At 50.9% G+C, this 17,668-nt stretch overlaps 7 protein-coding genes across 7 annotated transcripts; 3 read left to right on the forward strand and 4 right to left on the reverse strand.

Annotated features, from left to right (window-relative positions):
• Positions 1-3,801: 3,801 nt before the first annotated feature.
• LOC121588903 (trypsin alpha-3-like) lies at positions 3,802-5,030 on the reverse strand. The gene is made up of 4 exons (XM_041907347.1): positions 4,672-5,030; positions 4,372-4,602; positions 4,180-4,283; positions 3,802-4,093 (listed from the first exon to the last, which is right to left on the reverse strand). The coding sequence occupies exons 1-4, from the start codon at positions 4,981-4,983 to the stop codon at positions 3,901-3,903; spliced, it is 840 nt and encodes a 279-aa protein (XP_041763281.1). The 5' UTR covers positions 4,984-5,030; the 3' UTR covers positions 3,802-3,900.
• Positions 5,031-7,404: 2,374 nt separating this feature from the next.
• Positions 7,405-8,485, reverse strand: LOC121588904 (trypsin alpha-3-like). Its single transcript, XM_041907348.1, has 3 exons — positions 7,922-8,485; positions 7,730-7,830; positions 7,405-7,659 (listed from the first exon to the last, which is right to left on the reverse strand). Exons 1-3 carry the CDS (start codon positions 8,444-8,446, stop codon positions 7,467-7,469), a joined length of 819 nt encoding a protein of 272 aa, XP_041763282.1. The 5' UTR covers positions 8,447-8,485; the 3' UTR covers positions 7,405-7,466.
• Positions 8,486-9,588: 1,103 nt separating this feature from the next.
• Positions 9,589-10,699, forward strand: LOC121588902 (trypsin alpha-3-like). Its single transcript, XM_041907346.1, has 3 exons — positions 9,589-9,946; positions 10,018-10,361; positions 10,439-10,699. Exons 1-3 carry the CDS (start codon positions 9,635-9,637, stop codon positions 10,629-10,631), a joined length of 849 nt encoding a protein of 282 aa, XP_041763280.1. The 5' UTR covers positions 9,589-9,634; the 3' UTR covers positions 10,632-10,699.
• A 556-nt stretch (positions 10,700-11,255) lies between these two features.
• LOC121588059 (trypsin alpha-3-like) lies at positions 11,256-12,427 on the reverse strand. The gene is made up of 3 exons (XM_041905582.1): positions 12,059-12,427; positions 11,609-11,961; positions 11,256-11,542 (listed from the first exon to the last, which is right to left on the reverse strand). The coding sequence occupies exons 1-3, from the start codon at positions 12,338-12,340 to the stop codon at positions 11,338-11,340; spliced, it is 840 nt and encodes a 279-aa protein (XP_041761516.1). The 5' UTR covers positions 12,341-12,427; the 3' UTR covers positions 11,256-11,337.
• Positions 12,428-12,784: 357 nt separating this feature from the next.
• LOC121588060 (trypsin 3A1-like) lies at positions 12,785-15,078 on the reverse strand. Its single transcript, XM_041905583.1, has 4 exons — positions 14,426-15,078; positions 13,659-14,324; positions 13,261-13,598; positions 12,785-13,157 (listed from the first exon to the last, which is right to left on the reverse strand). The coding sequence occupies exons 2-4, from the start codon at positions 13,935-13,937 to the stop codon at positions 12,959-12,961; spliced, it is 816 nt and encodes a 271-aa protein (XP_041761517.1). The 5' UTR covers positions 13,938-14,324; positions 14,426-15,078; the 3' UTR covers positions 12,785-12,958.
• On the forward strand, positions 15,007-16,092 carry LOC121588061 (trypsin alpha-3-like). Its single transcript, XM_041905584.1, has 3 exons — positions 15,007-15,327; positions 15,405-15,739; positions 15,828-16,092. Exons 1-3 carry the CDS (start codon positions 15,052-15,054, stop codon positions 16,018-16,020), a joined length of 804 nt encoding a protein of 267 aa, XP_041761518.1. The 5' UTR covers positions 15,007-15,051; the 3' UTR covers positions 16,021-16,092.
• Positions 16,093-16,307: 215 nt separating this feature from the next.
• Positions 16,308-17,604, forward strand: LOC121588058 (trypsin-7-like). Its single transcript, XM_041905581.1, has 3 exons — positions 16,308-16,702; positions 16,780-17,114; positions 17,200-17,604. Exons 1-3 carry the CDS (start codon positions 16,391-16,393, stop codon positions 17,390-17,392), a joined length of 840 nt encoding a protein of 279 aa, XP_041761515.1. The 5' UTR covers positions 16,308-16,390; the 3' UTR covers positions 17,393-17,604.
• The last annotated feature ends 64 nt before the right edge of the window (positions 17,605-17,668 follow it).

A 17,668-nucleotide genomic window follows, 5' to 3' on the forward strand; every position in this document is an offset into this window, starting at 1 on the left:
AACCGGCCTCCTTGATGGGGGAATAAACCACAATAGTAATGCTTGAATGTGGACGAAGAAACATCCGGACGATGTAAAAAGGCATGGCAGGCGTAAGAAAAGCTCGAGCCGGATTCTGCCCTATCTTACAAACATGCCAAGCCACTGCTCCGAACGTGCACGTGGGACTTTATCAGCACGCTGGGATTTGCGTTCCGTCCCTTCATCCTGTTCCCCTACGCCGTAGCAGCAGCTTTCCTTTGCAGCCTAGCAGAAGCAACACCGGCGATGCTTCTGCTCATATGCGCCTCCCAGATCGTGGCACATTCCAACCCCCTACATGACTACAAATGCATACCGGAGCCACTGATTACATGCATAAGAAGCCCCTGAATAGGTGTATCGTGTGATTCTGAGTGATTCTTTCCTTCCCGGTTTCCCGTGTTGCCATCTCCGCGAGCTTAAAGATAAAATGAATGGAACGTGGAAACATGCAACTGCTCGAAAAGCTTTTAATCTTGTCAACTCCTCCCGCTGCTGCTGATTCTTTCGTGTTTTTTTTTGTCTCTCCTCTCTGTGAGAAAATGTTGCAGCTTCGCTGATCCGAGAAACACTCATTTTTCCGGTCTTTTTTGTGAAACATTGTGTGTTTCGCTGCGAATCGAAGCTGTTGTGGCTGTTGTAACGGGGAAGCGGAAACAACACTGCAACAATTAACTTATTAATATGTACAGCAAAACTGTGCCAGCGGATTAAAAACTTGGCTACCTCATTAATCTTGCTTCCTTCCAACCTTTATCCACCTTTAAGTCCCACACAAACACGAACCCGAAAGACTCCACACCAACGTGTTTCCATATGCAGCTGAATAATTAAATCACAATTACCACTCGCTTAACTTAAACCCTCTGTAAGCTTTCGTTTATGATGGTTTTTAAACTTCCACTTCCCAAGGTCAGACTGGCCAGGTACGGTGCTAGGGTGTGTAGCAGAAACGAACCCGACATTACGATGCTTGCCCGGCCACCCGGACACCCCAACCCGAACAAAGCCCGGTGACCAACGCCCGAGCGGTAATGGTTCTCCCCGGTGAGCAGTTAGCGGCTGCACCAAACATTAGTATTCAACAAGCGTTGCCGAATCGGCTAAAGTATCTTGACCGTACACACCTGGAGGCTTTATCGGGACCGGTTTGGAGGGCCTTGCGAAAGACGGGAACTACGAACTACGTCAGCGTAAACCTCCTTTATCCCTGCTGCCAGGGAGCGGTCGGTGGTAATTATCAATTTGCAATCAAGCTGCTTTGGGTAGAGTCGTAAAACTAAATGACATTAGTGTATCTCACCACATGCGTACGATGTGAGTGTGGGCGTAATGTAAGGCGGCAAAGATCGAGCCCTGTTTCCCTATTTTTTTTTTGTTGCTTTTCCAGCCAGATCATTATTAGCTCTTAATGCTCGCATATGCGTTTTAATGTTCGTACGTATTCGCACTTAACGAAACGGCGTGTTAGTGTGTGGCGCGCGAGCCACTGTTGGTGGGAGATTAAAATTGAACTTTATAGTTTCCGAATAAAATCCTTTTTCCATAACGTGTTTCATCCGCTCCACGGTTAAGCCGTTTCATCATGGCATGCTTTAACCGAGCTTTAAGCGTAGCGTGTGCACTGGGTGGGTTTGGGTGTGCTGGCTTACTCCCATGGAGATGGCACATGGCTCGAGGGGTTTCATTTACGAGCATCATTGTTACACTACGCTGCTCTGCCGCTGCTTTGTTCGACACCCACCCACCTACCCACCAACCCACAACACAACACGGCGCCGAACAACAATGTTTAATTAATGCATCAAATGTCAGAAATGACGGGTGCGCGACTAGAACTCATCGCCTGAACGAAACCCGCTCACCCGCGCACGCACACCCACATGCACGAGGCTCATACCCATGTCATCGTTTTTAAACTCGTCCCACAACACTGAACCACAATCACGGTTCCAAAGGGGTACCGAGGAGGAGGGGGGGGGGGAGGGCAATATCCCCGTGTCTATCCGGGTGAGATAATGTACATTTTCCACTTCATTTTCATCACGGCACGGTACCATGCTGTGCAAGACATCCCGCAAGCCGGGCACACAGCCAGTCTTTGCATGTAGTTTGGGGGTAAAAAGTGTATGAGTCACTCCTTTCCCATACGCTCTGCGCCTAACACCGATGAGCATGATGACGATGATGACGGTGCTGCTGCTGCTGCTGCTGCTGCTGTTACTGGGTCCTGCAGCCCACCGGTGGCTGGAAGTTGTGCCCAGTTTTTTGTCACTTCCCGTGTCACTTACAAGCTTCTCTATTCTAAACAAGGACAGCCGCGGGAAAGGATAAAGATGAATTTTGATTCCTTTTTTTTATTATTATTTTGCTGCATACGATTTTCTGGTGAAGTGACGATCATACGCCTCGTTGAGCTCGTTGGGCCGGTCCATACAAACTGCCAGACAAGCGTGCCACGTATGATGTTTGATATGCGAACCGGGATGGTGTGTCAGGCGTAAGAGATATGCATGCTGACACACACACACACGCACACCCACAGCCATGCACATGCTGGACGGACCCTTATCAGCCTCTTAGCTACTCCGCGACAAAGCTGTATCAAACTATGTTGCAAAAAATGTTTTATATTATAGTTCAAAAGTCATACTAAAAAGATGAGCGGAATATTGCTGTTCCGTTCCTAGAACAACTAGGAGAAACGAATAGCCCGAACGATTGTATTCTTAACTTTATCAGGATCTTCTTCTTTGGCACAACAACCGTTGTCGGTCAAGCCCTGCCTGTACCCCACTAGTGAAGTGAGCTTGGCTTTCAGTGACTTATTGTTATCATAGCAGGATAGTCAGTCTTACCGTATGGGGGCACGGTCTATTCGGGACTTGAACCCATGACGGGCATGTTGTTTCGTCCTACGAGTTGGCGACTGTACCACCAGACCTGCCCAACTTTATCAGGATAAAACAGAAAATAAACAACCGTTAATCGAATTGATCCATATTCATCTACCGGTGGACCGTACAGCTACTTTTGTCCGTTGATTGATATCACATTTTCCTGACCGGATTACCACAACATATTCTACACACACACAAGCATACACATACAAAAATCAAGCACTTTGAGGCACACCACAGACATACTGCTCCAATGAGCGATGGAATTCAATATGCGTGTTTTGGTGATGAAGGATTTTCCCCCAACTAAGAATAACTGCAGTACGTAACCCGATCCTTAAAGAGGGACATCAGAGTGCATCATCCAAACGAGGACCTAATTGAATGGATAAGATTACTGATAAGGACACACATTCAATGTGTTCAGCAAAGTAACCTTTTTGTTCAATAATTCTTACTTTTCTTGCTAAGGAAGTTCCTTTCTTTGCTCGATAAAACATGTGACTCTACTGACTATAGTGCTACTAGAGGGAGAGTTGGATCAGACGTTTGTGAAGAAGTCAGATAAAACCATTTTAATACATCAAAAGAATACTTTCAATGGTACAACATATGTTCCGAAAGTAAAGCTTTCACATTCTTCGTCAGATAAAGGTTTAATGTAAAAACATTGATTAGGCTTTCTTCAAGCCATTTTCCCCGAATGCACAATTCCACAGCTGATTGTACTCGGTAAAAGGTAAATAATAATGCATTTACAGTCTGCCGTAGAGCCACTTGGACAAAAGTATCGGTAAAAATAAACAAACCACATCAGAGACCAGTCAAACCAGTCGACGAACATTGCGCATCAACCCTTGCAAACGATATCAACTCTGGCTTTTGTGCATCAACCACTGATAATGGTCACTCAATGTGAAGACACATTTATTTTGCTTCTTTTTTAATTTCGTACCACCACGCCACCGTCAGCGTTAGTTTAGACGCCCGTCGTCGAGCTGATAAAGGTGCGGATGGCCGCGTTGCCCAGGTTAGTGTAGATAGCAGCCAGTGGACCGCCGCACTTGGTCGATCCCCACGACACAATGCCGATCTGGCGGCCACCGGACACGAGCGGGCCACCGCTGTCGCCATTGCACGAGTCCTTGCCCAACTCTCCGGCACAGATCATCCTGCAAATAAAAAAGGCAAGAATTGAGTATTTGTTAAAGCATCTTGAGTTTTGAGACTCAGTCTGTCTGTAGTAATGTATACGCACTGTGGTGATACGAGCACACCGCTCCACTGATCCATACATTCGGCCTTATCTACGATGGGTATTTCCACTCCGGCCAGTGTCATCGATTGCTTCGCACCTTCGCTCTACGAGACATGGACAGCGATAGGGGTTGATTTTGAGTCAGACACACAACCATTTGAGGTAGCTCTGTACCTCGCACACGCGACCTACCTGACGTCCCCATCCAGTCACGATGGCGCGCACTCCAGCCATCGGCTCATAACCCAGAGGCACCAGACCGATGTATCCGGTGTTGGGACCACTGAAGTGAGCGTTGACCCGGATCACTGCTACGTCATTGTCCATCGTGCTGGGAGCGTACATCGGGTGAATGATGATGCGAGTTGCGTTGTAGATACGGCCACCGGTCGACTGACTGCCGGTTCCCGCCAGTAGCGAGATCTGCAAGACCCGTTTAACTCATTACTCGCGCTCCGTTCTTCGCTGCTCTGCTCACCCTACGGCACTTACCGTCCTCGGATCCGGGTCGGGAAACAGACAGTGGGCCGCAGTAAGTGCCCAAACGCTCGATATGATCGATGCACCGCAGATGTGATAGTCGTAGCTGCGCAGCGATAGCTGGTACACGTGCGTCTCAATACTAACCGGCTCACCGCCGACGATCTTCTTCAGCGAACCAACGCTGCCCATCGACTGCTGTGCACGATCGTCGACCTGCTGTGCACCTGCCGGCAGCATGCGCCGCCCGTACACCGTGCTCGCTACATCCTGCGCACTTGCTACGGCCAGCGCCACTGCACAAATCACTACAAACACGTTCATTGCTGCACCGCTGGACCCTACTGCCGCTATAAGTGGTACATACACCCCGGGCCGGATATTTATAGCACGTGCATGCCGGATGAACGGGATGCAGTTTCAGAAGCCACCGGCGAAAGCGCCCATCGACACCCGTACCCGTCTACTCAATCATTGTACGTGCGCTGTCCAACAGTGACTTCTGCCAATTTCTTTCGCTGACACTATCGTACTGCAATCAGGCGCCTGTCACCAGGAACAAGCATCAGAGTGCGAACTATACGCACATCGCCACCCTGCAACAACCACTCACATGGCTTTGTGCTGTTTAATGCTACAGTGCAAACCTACGGAGGCTTCGGGTTGATAAAGCCACAATGTCCACAGTGTTTGGGTAGAAATTAGCTGAACCAGAGACCTGCAAAATTAGTGCTACTGAGCTGAGCCCTTTTGGCAGAGTTTGGTTCTTAGCTAGGTGCATTTCGGTGTAAACATCATCACAGCTTTAGTTGTTGAAAAAGAACTCCGTTGCATTTTAAATCAATTGTATCGAGTGAAAATCAAGCATTAAACCCGTGCACACTGCATTAGCCATCGATTGGCTTAAACTCCTCTTGTGGCTGAATATGAGGCTTCGAATCATGGGAAAGAGCGTCCAGCATAAACCAATGGGTAAGTGCTATCGCCATTACACGCATCCCTTCTATATTCGGCTGCGCAAATCAGACTTAAAAGGTGGAAAAAGATACATGTACGGCTTACGCTGGCTCCTTTCTATCTTAACTTTCTTCCTTATCTTAACTTCTTCTTTACTGTGTAGATCCAATCTGCGAGAACTGCGCGAGATCCTGGTACTTACACCATTCCAATGTAATGTGATGATCGTACTACTGTACCTCGAGTACCGTCGCGGTAGGTCAGTGTTTCGCTGACATGTATCGTAGGTAGAATAGCACTTTATTTGAAGCCGACTTTTTTCACTTGATCCTCCAGGCGATCATAGAAACCCAGAAGGGGCTTCCCTTACAGGAAACGTTGGAGTTTAGAAGCCTTACCTTGGGAAGGGGCACATCACTAAACTCTTGAAATAAGTTGGAAGGCAAAGTTTTGGGCAGCGTAACGTCCCATCTTGGCAGTCCGAACGAATCTGACTTGCCACGGTCGGAATTGGTTTTATTTACACTCAATAAGTTTCGTACATTTGGGTTTTGCTATGTGCTTTTGTCCTAATTCAAGGTTATTGATATGAGGTGCAATTTATACATTATATTGGAGTGAGGTGTCTATCATTATGTGCCTATGCTGCGCTTTTAGTGTATTTACGAAGGTTCTGGAAAGTAGAAACTGTTCTAGCTAAAGAACGGGTGCGTTCGTCGATCTTTGCCTACACTGCGCTTTTAGCAATAAGTTGCTATGCGTTCTCTGTTTGTTCACTTTGCTGCAGTAACGCTTGAATTGCTTATGTTGCGCGTTTTGGTTGTTTTCGATAAATGTGTCTCAATGGTTTTTTTTCTATGGACAGCATGGTCTGGGTATGTTGCTATGGAGTGGATTGATTTGCTGATGTAATATAATGAATGTGTTGCAATAGTGTGAGTTGGCTTTCCGTGTTACCATGTCTGCCATAGCTGATAGTGTGGTTTATGATAACTTCTGTTTAGCAGATATGGTACACCAAATTCAAGTCAAGTTCTCCCTCACATGCAATACAGACACGTCAAACTCCGTCCTCCAGTCGTTATAGATCGTATGGTTGATGATGCTATCGACACTAGGTTCAGTGTCCTTCTAAGCCAAGAGCCGACGTTCCAGCAATCAGAGGAACCGTGCTAAGTGCTGGCATAGGGAACGTGCAGTGTGCCGCAGACAGGGCCTAGCCTGCTCGTACGGAAAGTCGGCAATGTTCTCTCTTCGAAAGACTGGCTACAACACTACAAAATTTATTACACGATGTATCCAAATCATCATGATTACCCGCCTCGAACAACAATTATTCCCCGAAGAGAAAAAAGGATGATGAGATTACTTAGATTAGAAGTAATCCTTTTTATGGGAAAAACTAACAAATAAACCAATCTACGTGTACGACACTGTCTACCCACCTAGACAGAAGCAAACAAATTAATTTAGACAGAGCTTAAACTTATAGACCAGGTTGTTGTTAAGGCAATTTAGCCAAAAATTAAAAACAAACAAACAAACCAACGGTTCATTTGCCTGGCGACACATTAAAACCACATCAAACTGGCTCGATCGACAAATATTAAGCATGTGAAGAACATCGAATCAACTCGGCGGCATGATTGCGCCATGCTGCTTGGACAATTCTGATTAATCTTACAGTTGCCGTTATCGAAAGTCGTAAAGCAATAGCACCACAATGGCTGTAAATCATCTATAACGTCATCTACGCATCTACGAACTTCAGCTTCGCCAACCGTCGACTATATGTACAGTAAGCTCCAACTTTATTCTCAATTCACATCCACAATACAACTCCCAGTCACTTAGACACCGGTAGTCTGGGCGATCCAGTTGCGGATCAACGGGAAAGCAACGCGAGCAAACACACCCGGGCTGGTTCCAACGCACTGGGTATCGCCCCAGGATACAATGCCGATTTGCCGGCCACTAACCACCAGCGGACCGCCGCTATCACCGTTGCAGGCATCACGTCCAGGTTCGCTAGCGCAGATCATGCTGTAAGCGTATTGGAAACGACCAACGATTAGCTCTTTGCAATGCACCTCTTGTGACGCATCCAACTTACTCAGCAGTAACCCATCCAGATCCCCACGACTGTTCACATGCAACCTGGTCAACCACTGGAATATCGACGCGACGCAGAATTTGTGGAAGAGTTCCACCCTCCTGAAAAAGCAAAGAATTCAAAAAAAAAACAACCACGTTTAAATTACCGTTTCTACACTCCTTTTTCGGAGGCCCCTCCAGCGTCACTTACCATCAGACCCCATCCGCTCAGAACAGCACGGGAACCGGCAGCGTGGGTGGCACCGACCGGATCCAAAGCGATGATGGCAATGTTCTCTCCGCTCAGCGGAGTGGTGGTACGGAGCACACACACGTCGTTTTGCAGGTTCCAGTCGTCGTACTCCGGGTGGTTAATGATCTGCTCGACTTGGAACACAACGCCACCGGACAAGCGGTTGGAGCTACCGCCCTGCAGCGTGATGACGCCCGGTGCCGGCAGCGGGAACGTGCAGTGCGCAGCAGACAGGGCCCAGTTGGCAGAAATCACCGACGCGCCGCAGCTGTGCGAGGCACGGCGCAGCGATAGCTGGTACGGATAGTTGGCGATGTCGGCTTCGACACCACCGAAGATGCGGCCCTGGAACGGGGGCTGCTCAACCCATCCCTTGGTGTAGTACTCGCCCGGCATGCGACGGTTGTACTGCAGCCACACCTCCTCCTCGGTCAGGGCCGCTACGCCCGCCGCGAACAATGCCAACACCACGATTGCCTTCATGTTGCTCTTCCGACTACGGACTACGAATATGGCGGGTGTGATGCAGTCTTTTTCTTTTATACCTCCCCCAAAAACAATCGCCACCGCCAATCAGCTGGACCACGATAATGACCTCGCCGAACATGCGTGGCTCCAAAACCTCAGACTATCAGTCTTCTCAGGTGCCCCCACATTATCACACAGCACCCATATTACGTGCGATTAGCAGTTATCGGAGGTGATTAGCGAAACCAACGTCTCACGTTGCCCAATTGACTTTCATTGATCGGAGACAAACGAGTCGATTTCAAAACAAACCCCAACATAAAAGCTCCCGGTACATGTATGCTTTACCTCGAGCTCGCTTCCATATCTACCGAACACGTCCGGCAGCTGGTTTAACCCGCCCGTCGTATCGGTTTCCGGCTGAGTGTATGCAACGTAACGCTTCTTATCTTGAGGGGGGGTTTTTGTAGGTCTACAGGTCTCTTTACAGACGCCATCAAAACAATATTCGCTAATGTACAGGGTTACTCGATTACGAAGATTTATGATCATTGGTTTTACACACCTGCTCATTGCGACAGTTCTAATCAGCTTGTGTTTTAATACATTTTAATAAGTTTGAAAGTGAGTTTGATCATTCATATCGTCCACTTAGCGCTCTCAAAGAAGGAGTAAAACGGGGAACAATAAAATAAGTTTGACATGCCTGCTGTGGTGGCGCAACCGAAATATGCCAAAATTACCGTCATTAATTACTCCGTTCTATCGTATCGACTATTAGCTTAAGCTTCAGATTGACCGAACAGAAAGCTTCCTGAAGTCGAGAGAAAACTCAAAAAATGATCAATGTTTTAATGACCAAAATTTGAAACTGTAGAGCAAATGATCGACATCTTCTAGCTCCAAAGTAGAATATTTCACATTTAGCAACTAAACTACGAACGCAAGCTCACATTTCGCATGCGTCATCGTTGCTCAACCTGTTGTTGTTTTTTTCATTCGCTCTATTTTCGAAAAGCGTAACAAACATTCTCTGACAACGCGGAAGACTTTGCGCACCATTTTCGCCAGCGGGGAATAGGAAAACCCAATCCAGCTGTCCTAACACAGGCAGCACGCAACCGTAGGCAAAACACCACGCTGGATCTATATTTTTCGCCTCCCGCCAGCACGGCTCATCAGTGTACTGTCGTTTACCGAAAGATGGTGTCGTTCTACAAGATGAGTGTCGTTCCGGGCCTGGTGCTGCTCGCTCTCTGTGTCGCTGGCGTGTGGAGCAACGAGGCACAGGATGCTTGGGCCTCCCGGCAACGGCGTGTACATGGGACGTCCAACAGCAATGTGCAGAAAAAGTTTAGTGGCCGCATTGTCGGCGGTACCGAGCTGACGGATCCATTGCCCTATCTACTGTCGCTGCGTGACAGTGGCTTCCACATCTGCGGCGCATCGATCATCAATGCCAAGCATGCGCTCTCGGCTGCTCACTGTCAATCGCCGCCCTCGGACGTGAACAGAGTTAGTAAAAGGGCCTTAAAGAACGAAGGTAATATAGTTAGTGACCCTTTTCACGCTCGACTCCATTCCAGCTGACCCTGCTCGCCGGAATTACCAAGCGAACGGACGAAACGAACGGCATCTTGTTCCAGGTGGCCAATGTGACCACCCATCCCGACTTTTCGCTCAAAACCTACCTCGCCGATGTGGCCATCATACGCATCGTGACCTCCTTCATGGATCACCCCAAACTGGCCGCGATTCCGCTCATCTCGAACAAGTACAAGCTGCGAGTGAACAGCGTTGCGTCCGTGAGTGGCTGGGGCCTTACGGCGCAGGATTCGATGCTGGCACCGACCCTGCGCACGGTTGGCATCCCGATCGTGAGCTACAGGTTCTGCGTGAACAAGTGGCGCCCGGTACCGATCGTGTGGACGTAAGTGTGGCTTCGCTGGCTCGATTGAGCCGGGTTGGTTTCATCTGACTCTTTATCATCTCTCTTTCGCTCATCAGTGGCATCTGTGCCGGTCATCCGGGACGCGACTCGTGCAACGGTGACAGCGGTGGCCCGCTCGTGCAGGATGGCGTACAGATTGGGCTCGTTTCCTGGGGTGCTGATCGGTGCGGCAGCGACTACCCGGGCATTTACACGTACGTGGGCAACAGAATAATTCGCAAATTTATTGAAGAAAACAGTGGCGTGTAAGTTGCTGCTCAAAGGCAACCCAATGGTGTTTGTAGATCGGTTACAATAAACGGTGGCATCATATTTTATTATTAAAGTTATTATTGTTTTCATTTATCCGAACTGACGCTACGTACAATACGTGGCAATTTGCTGTGGCAATGTCGAAGAAGAGCCTGGTTACCTTTTCAACGGAGGCTACACTCTGCCTAGTATCTCTGGCATCGAACATTTGTTCAAACAAAGCGCTATCTGGTACACTGTTTTTTTACAACACGTGTAAGGTACGCTGAATCAGTGCTAGAGCAGATATTCACCCTTTTGTGTGCGGGAACCGAGCTACCACAGATGAATTGAGATTGAACAGATCTAATAAACAATTTAATTACGAGCATTGTCTTGTAGGGTTCACTGACGTGCCTTCAACCTTTATTCTTCCAATCTTCTTTTTCATCTTCTTCATGCCTTCCTGCCTCTCGATCATGCCTCGATCGCATCGCAAGTTATGCTCAAGCACGATCAGCACAGTCTTGAACAGTGCGAGACCTTCAAAACCAAGACTAACGATGTATTAATCCACCGTCACTGCATTGTCGGATAAACAAAACCAATCCCTGGAGTAGATCGTCCCAACAATCCTTCAGTAGGAGTGAATCGTTTATTTTGTTCCGCACATCTCTACACCGCGACATTCGCTTACTCCCCTCGTTTAAGCTCCACTCCCTCGTTAAGCCGCGTCGAACTGCATCGGGGACATGTATTCGCTCAGGAAGCTCAACACAGCCGGAATGCTGGTGTATATCCCCGGGTAGGAGCTGCCGCACTGGTTAGAGCCCCACGACACGACGCCGTACAGCTGCCCATTGCACACCAGCGGGCCGCCACTGTCACCGTTGCACGCGTCCTTCCGCAGCTCTCCGGCACAGATCATGCTGCAAGCATTAGGAAATGCACAAATGAGCACACTCGATCGCAAAAAAAAAACGGCCACTACTTACGAGGTCGTAATCGGAAATGGATTCCACTTCCGCCGGCACTCGGTGTGCGGCACCAGTGGAATGCGCACGATGCGCAGCATCTCGGGAAGGCCGTCGCCGTTCATGTTGGTAAGACCCCAGCCCGAAACCGTGCAGTAGACGGGATTGGAGCTGGAGGTAAATATCGTACGAGTGCGCAGCGGAATCGGGGCCACATTTTCGTACCCCCCGAACGTGCCCTCGATGCGGACCAGGGCGACATCGTTGTGGAATGTGTTGGAATTGTAGCCGGGATGGATTATTAACTCGATCGCATAAAATATCACGCCCACGTCGTAATCCGTCCGATTCGTAGAGCCTCCCATGAGGGTGATCTAAAACAGAAGGGAAACAGCACAGAGCAAACAGTGTAAGTGGAGACTCCAACTAAACCAACACACCAGTCACGCCCAGTCACGCCTGCGAACGTACAAACTCGGGCGATGGTTTGGGCGTCAAGCAGTGCGCTGCCGTGATGGCCAGCGATGCATCCACCACGGATGCGCCGCAGATGTGCGTGTCAAAGCGCCGCAGCGATAGCTGATGGGGAGCGTCCTTGATGTTCGTCTCCATGCCGCCGAAGATGCGGCCCGTCGCGCGCAGCTCGTTCGGGGTGGGTCGGCGCACCTGCATCGCGCGCCATGCTTCTACCTCCTTGCTGGCGGCGAGTGTGTCACTAACGCACCACAGCAAAACCAGTGCAAAAAGTCCCATGCTTGTGTGCTGGCAAGGGCTGTCACCCAAGGACTGGGTGGACTGGGTGGTGCGTGTTCGTGTGGCTGAGGATGGCACGAAAAATAAAGCAACAAGTATGCGCGCGATTCCCAAAACTTCAACCACCGAACCAGCTGTGCAAACTTGTGCCAGGGGCGAAAGATTCGCCGCACGCTATGGCAGCGATTGGGCATGACACGCGCAAATCGTAATGGAGGGGAGGTACTAGGTTTCTAACGAATACTTATGGCCTTTTGATCTTCGTAATAAACTAACGGGCACTAGCCAAACAAAGCGTTATTTCATCCGCAGCCATGCTGGAAGGAATATGTTAAGACCATCCGCGTTAAGCGTCTTGAATTACGCGAACAGCGCAGAACCGACAGATAGGAGGATATGAGTTGCATCAAACAGTGCAGATTGCTTTGTGCGGGTTTTCAAACAACAACTTTCTTTTTTATCATTGAAAGGTTCAGTTTATTTCTGGGCGGTTCGGTGTGTGCTAATTCCCTGCTCCCTGCTCTGTCATTCAGCCATTCCCGCGGTTCAGCCGACAATCTACGTACAATCTAGTTCCATCGAACGGCGAGGCGATCGCTCGGGCGTCGATCAACGACATCAAACGTACTGCGATAAAAAGCTCTGAATGGAGGGTGAAGCCATGCGGGTGTACACTCCCGGATATTCGCTACCGCACGCGGCCGATCCCCAGGACACGATACCGACCAGCTGGAAGTAGTTGGTGGTCGGCACCACCAGCGGCCCGCCACTGTCACCCGTGCAAGCGTCTCTGCCCTTGGCACCAGCGCACAGCATACTGCAAAGAGGACGTCAGACGTTACTACTACGGACATTACCATTACGAACGGCCCCCCCCCCCCCCGAATTGGCCCAGCACGTTCGGGAGGAAAGGATCTTACTTATCCGTGATATCCGTATCAATCCACAGCTCCTGGCACGGGATGTTACCCACGACGGGGATCGCTACGGCACGCAGCGTCGGCGAGAGAGTTCCGCCCGTCGAGGTGCGACCCCAGCCCGCAACGGTGGGCTGCACCCGGTCGGGCACGGCGTAGTTGGGCGGCACCAGCGGTACGGAGGCAATGTTCATGTTCGGCGTGAACGGTGTCTTGACGCGCAGCACGGCCACATCGAAATCGAACGTGTCCGGATCGTACTTCGGGTGGATGAAATTGTCCGTCACAACGAACACGCGGCCACCGGTCGTGCGGCTCGTGCTGCCCGCGTAGATGGTCACCTGCAAAACCGGGCAAATGATGATCATGTGCCTTTTGCGCCCACTTTCCCTGATACTTACCCCGGATAAGGATTTGAACGAGTAGGTACAGTGGGCCCCGGTGGCAGCGTGGAGCGTCGAAATGATCGACGCGGTGCAGATGTGGTTCGAGAATCGGCGCAGTGACGCGACGAACGGATACCGGGCGATCGTGGCCGTCGAGCCGCCGACGATACGCCCATTCTGCAGCCTGTTCTCGACGTCGAAGAAGAAATCGAAGAAGCTCCTGCTTCTCGTCTGCCCATCCACCGCCAACCCAGCTAGGCACACTAAGCCCAAGGACAAGAACACCGCTCGCATCTTACTTGCTGAAGATCTCGGTCAGATCCAACTGATTTCGAACCACATTCTGCCGGGAGGGAAAAGCGTTTCGTGCATTCGTCCCACCCCTTCCAACGCAGCCATTTTTTTTCGGCAGCAGGCGACACCGTCAGCTGAGTAAACGCGCGGAAGAGCGTGGCGTGCAAAGGTTCCAGCCGTGTTCCAGCGGTTCATTGCAATGCGCGCAATACGTCTCTACGCACTGTTGTGCGCGGCCGCGCGCTGTACGCCAAACGGCTGGTAGCTCTCGTGCGCAGTGGCAGCTCGATCGACTGGCTGGCCCTGGCAGAGCAACACAGCGATCTGCAAAACAAAACTGCCGTCAAAACATCCCCGATAAGAGCGGTAGAGGTAGCACTAGTAGACCTAGAGCGACAATGACAAATGATACGATCTTTACATTGCGAGCTTTTTTTTTTACTTTAAAACACGGGAAATGTGTCCCCGTGTTCCGAATGTTTACTTACACCGTGCACTCCCCTATCGATTGCCAGGGTGAGCTGGTCGCGAACAACAAGCAGAAGAAGAAGAAGAAGAAGTTGTGCGAATAATGCGTTTTAAATTTAGATGGCCACTGTACCGATTTGCCGGTAAGATTTCCCGGAGTCTCTAGCTGATATGACGTCAAGATGACTTCGGCTTATCGAATGCAGCAGCAGCTACTGCAGAGTACCTCCCGCTTTTTTACGACCTTCTTTTCGTCAACTTGTCAACAGCGAGCAGGGCACTAAATCCGTGACGAGGTGAGATTTTCCCAACAAAAAAAAAACCACACGCACCTTAAGCCAAGACTGTATGTTGCCAGCGATAAGACCCAAAACGGAGGCAGGCATTATCTGCCAATGGCAGTGTGCGCGCGAGCGAAGGGACCTAATGCCTGGAATTACCCGGTTTTTATTGATTTCTGTAACCCGTTATCGTGTCGATCGATTTGACCGTGCGCTTGCGATCAGATTGCCAAAACGAAACATGCCGCACGAACATCGGATACTTGACGCGGGTGTGCCCATCGATAACGGGTGCTGCAGTATATAAGCTGCCGTGCCGCGGCCAGGGAAGTGTATTACTTTCGGGGTCCCAGTACGAGTTAACCATGAAGGCCTTCATCCTGCTGTCGCTGTTCGTTGCCGGCGCTCTGGCTGGCGTTGAGGAGAGCATCTGGCTGTCCAAGCAGGTGCGCCTGGATGCCGGCACCAGCGCCGAGTACAATGGCCGCATCGTCGGCGGCTCGACCGTCCCGATCAGCCAGTTCCCGTACCAGCTGTCGCTGCGCCAGAACGGCAACCACATCTGCGGTGCCTCGGTTATCTCCTCCAACTGGGCTCTGTCCGCTGCTCACTGTACCTTCCCGATGCCGAGCGCTGCCTCCGTAAGTAGCAACCGTCGCGCCAAGCACCGCCACCCAGAAAACCCCATTATAACCTGACCTTCCCCTCCCCTTTTCAGATCTCGTTCCGCGGTGGTAGCGATAGCCGTACCGGTGGTGGTGTCATCTTCCAGGCCGCCCAGATCATCAACCACCCGCAGTACAACAGCAACAACCTGAACAACGATGTGTGCGTCATCCGTATCACCACCTCGTTCGTCGGTACCAACATTGCCCCGATCCGTCTGGTCGCTAGCGGAACCAGCTTCGCCGCCGGCACCAACAGCGTCGTCTCTGGATGGGGTCTGACCTCTCCCGGAGGATCGCTGCCGGTTAACCTACACGCCGTCAACATCCCGGTCGTCGCCCAGGCTACCTGCAGCTCGCAGTGGGGAACTGGACGTATCACCGCCGCGTAAGTATCCTACCGAGGGCCTTGTGGTGGGGGTTCAATGGCACATTAACTAATCGACGGTTCCCCCATACCCTCTCTCTCTCTCTAGCATGGTGTGCGCTGGTGTTCAGGGCCGCGACTCGTGCAACGGTGACAGCGGTGGACCGCTGGTCACTGGTGGAGCCCAGTTCGGTGTTGTCTCGTGGGGTGCAGTGCAGTGCGGTGGACCTCTGCCGGGAGTGTACGCCAACATTGGTAACGCCGGCATCCGCAGCTTCATCAGCCAGAACACTGGAGTGTAAGAAGCGACTGGTGCGCACGTTCTAAGAAGACAAACGAATGGATAATTAAAACCAAAACGCTAACGCAACAAACGCATGTCGTACGCAGTCTTGGTCATACGGCCATTCGGATGATGACATTTTCCTCTGGTTTCCGTATCTCGTTGGGGATGCGACTTATCACACTTGTGAGGCAATGTGAGGTCGATAGGGGTGATGATTCACTAGCTTCACAGCATGTACAGATGGGGTTTTTGGGCATCTTGGCGCTATCTAATCAATTGAAACCGACCGATTGCCACCAGGTATAGTGATCACCGATTTGGAGCATCCCAAAATCTCAGCAATACCTTAGTCTCGGTTCTGCCGCGCAGAGGATAACGTTTCCATCATGCGCTACCACCTTACACTGCTCTGCACTATCGGCATCGTGTTGGCCAGCGGCTCGGAGCTGGATGTTTGGAGACGGTACAACTCACGCCTGCCCATCGTTGGCTACCGGCAACTTCCATCCCGCGGTGGTGCGTCACATGATGGGAAGAGTGCCAGAATTGTTGGTGGACGCGATGCGCCCATAGAAAACTTCCCCTACCAGCTGTCGTTGCGCCGCAGTGGAGTGCATGCCTGTGGTGCGTCCGTCATCGCCCTGCGGTGGGCATTGTCGGCCGCCCACTGCACCTATCCCGTACCGCAGATGAATGAGGTAAGGTTCTTGGCAAAACAAACTCGGCAGACACAAGAGCACGTACGAGTGAGTGCATCCCCTTTTCTTCGCTTCAGATGTCTCTTCGGGCGGGATCTTCAAACCGTTTGGCCGGTGGAACGATCATCCCAATCACCCAGATCATCAACCATCCACTGTTCAGCGAGTACACGATCGAGTACGATGTGTGTGTGCTTCAAACGGGTACGGAAATGGTGGGACAGTTTATTGTGCCCGTTGTATTGCCCCCGGCAACTAGTGGGTTTGCCCCCGGAACCATGGCCAACGCAACCGGGTGGGGTCTTCTGAGCGTGCCGGGCTCACTGCCAGTGCAGCTACAGTACGTGGCGCTGCCTTTAATCTCCCTCGACCAGTGTCGCAATAGCTGGCCCTCAGAGTGGATAACGGAGGAGTAAGTACAACCTGTCCTCCAGGTTGACCCCCACACACACACACAGCTCATAAATATGGGTTTGCTTTCTCCTTCACCTTCGCAGAATGCTTTGCGCTGGCCAGCCGGGTCGTGATACGTGCGGTGGTGACAGTGGCGGTCCACTGGTCATCAACGGCTACCAGATGGGCATCGCGTCCTGGGGCGTATCGGAATGCTCCGGCAGCTTGCCATCGGTGTTTGCCAACACTGCCAATCCCACCGTCCGGAGCTTCATTCTAGAGCGCACGGGAGTTTAGCGCGGATCGCAGCTACTACGCATCGCTCGTACACTTAGCACCAATGATTGGCTACACCAAACCACCTCCAGTCGTGGCCGTCTCGGCGGTCGTCGTCATCTCTTATCACTCGCGCCGACTTTTGGAAAACATGCGCGGGGAAGCCCCCACATGGACACCCGGCCATCGGGCATGGTAGCACCGTCGGTCAGCCGCTGCCTCGCAATTCATTATTCGCTATCAGAGCACAATGATAAATCTGTTCCTACCTTATCAGAGCTACTCTTGGCAGCAATA

This window comes from Anopheles merus, chromosome 2R (genome assembly GCF_017562075.2).
Source record: "Anopheles merus strain MAF chromosome 2R, AmerM5.1, whole genome shotgun sequence".
Lineage (NCBI taxonomy): Eukaryota > Metazoa > Arthropoda > Insecta > Diptera > Culicidae > Anopheles > Anopheles merus.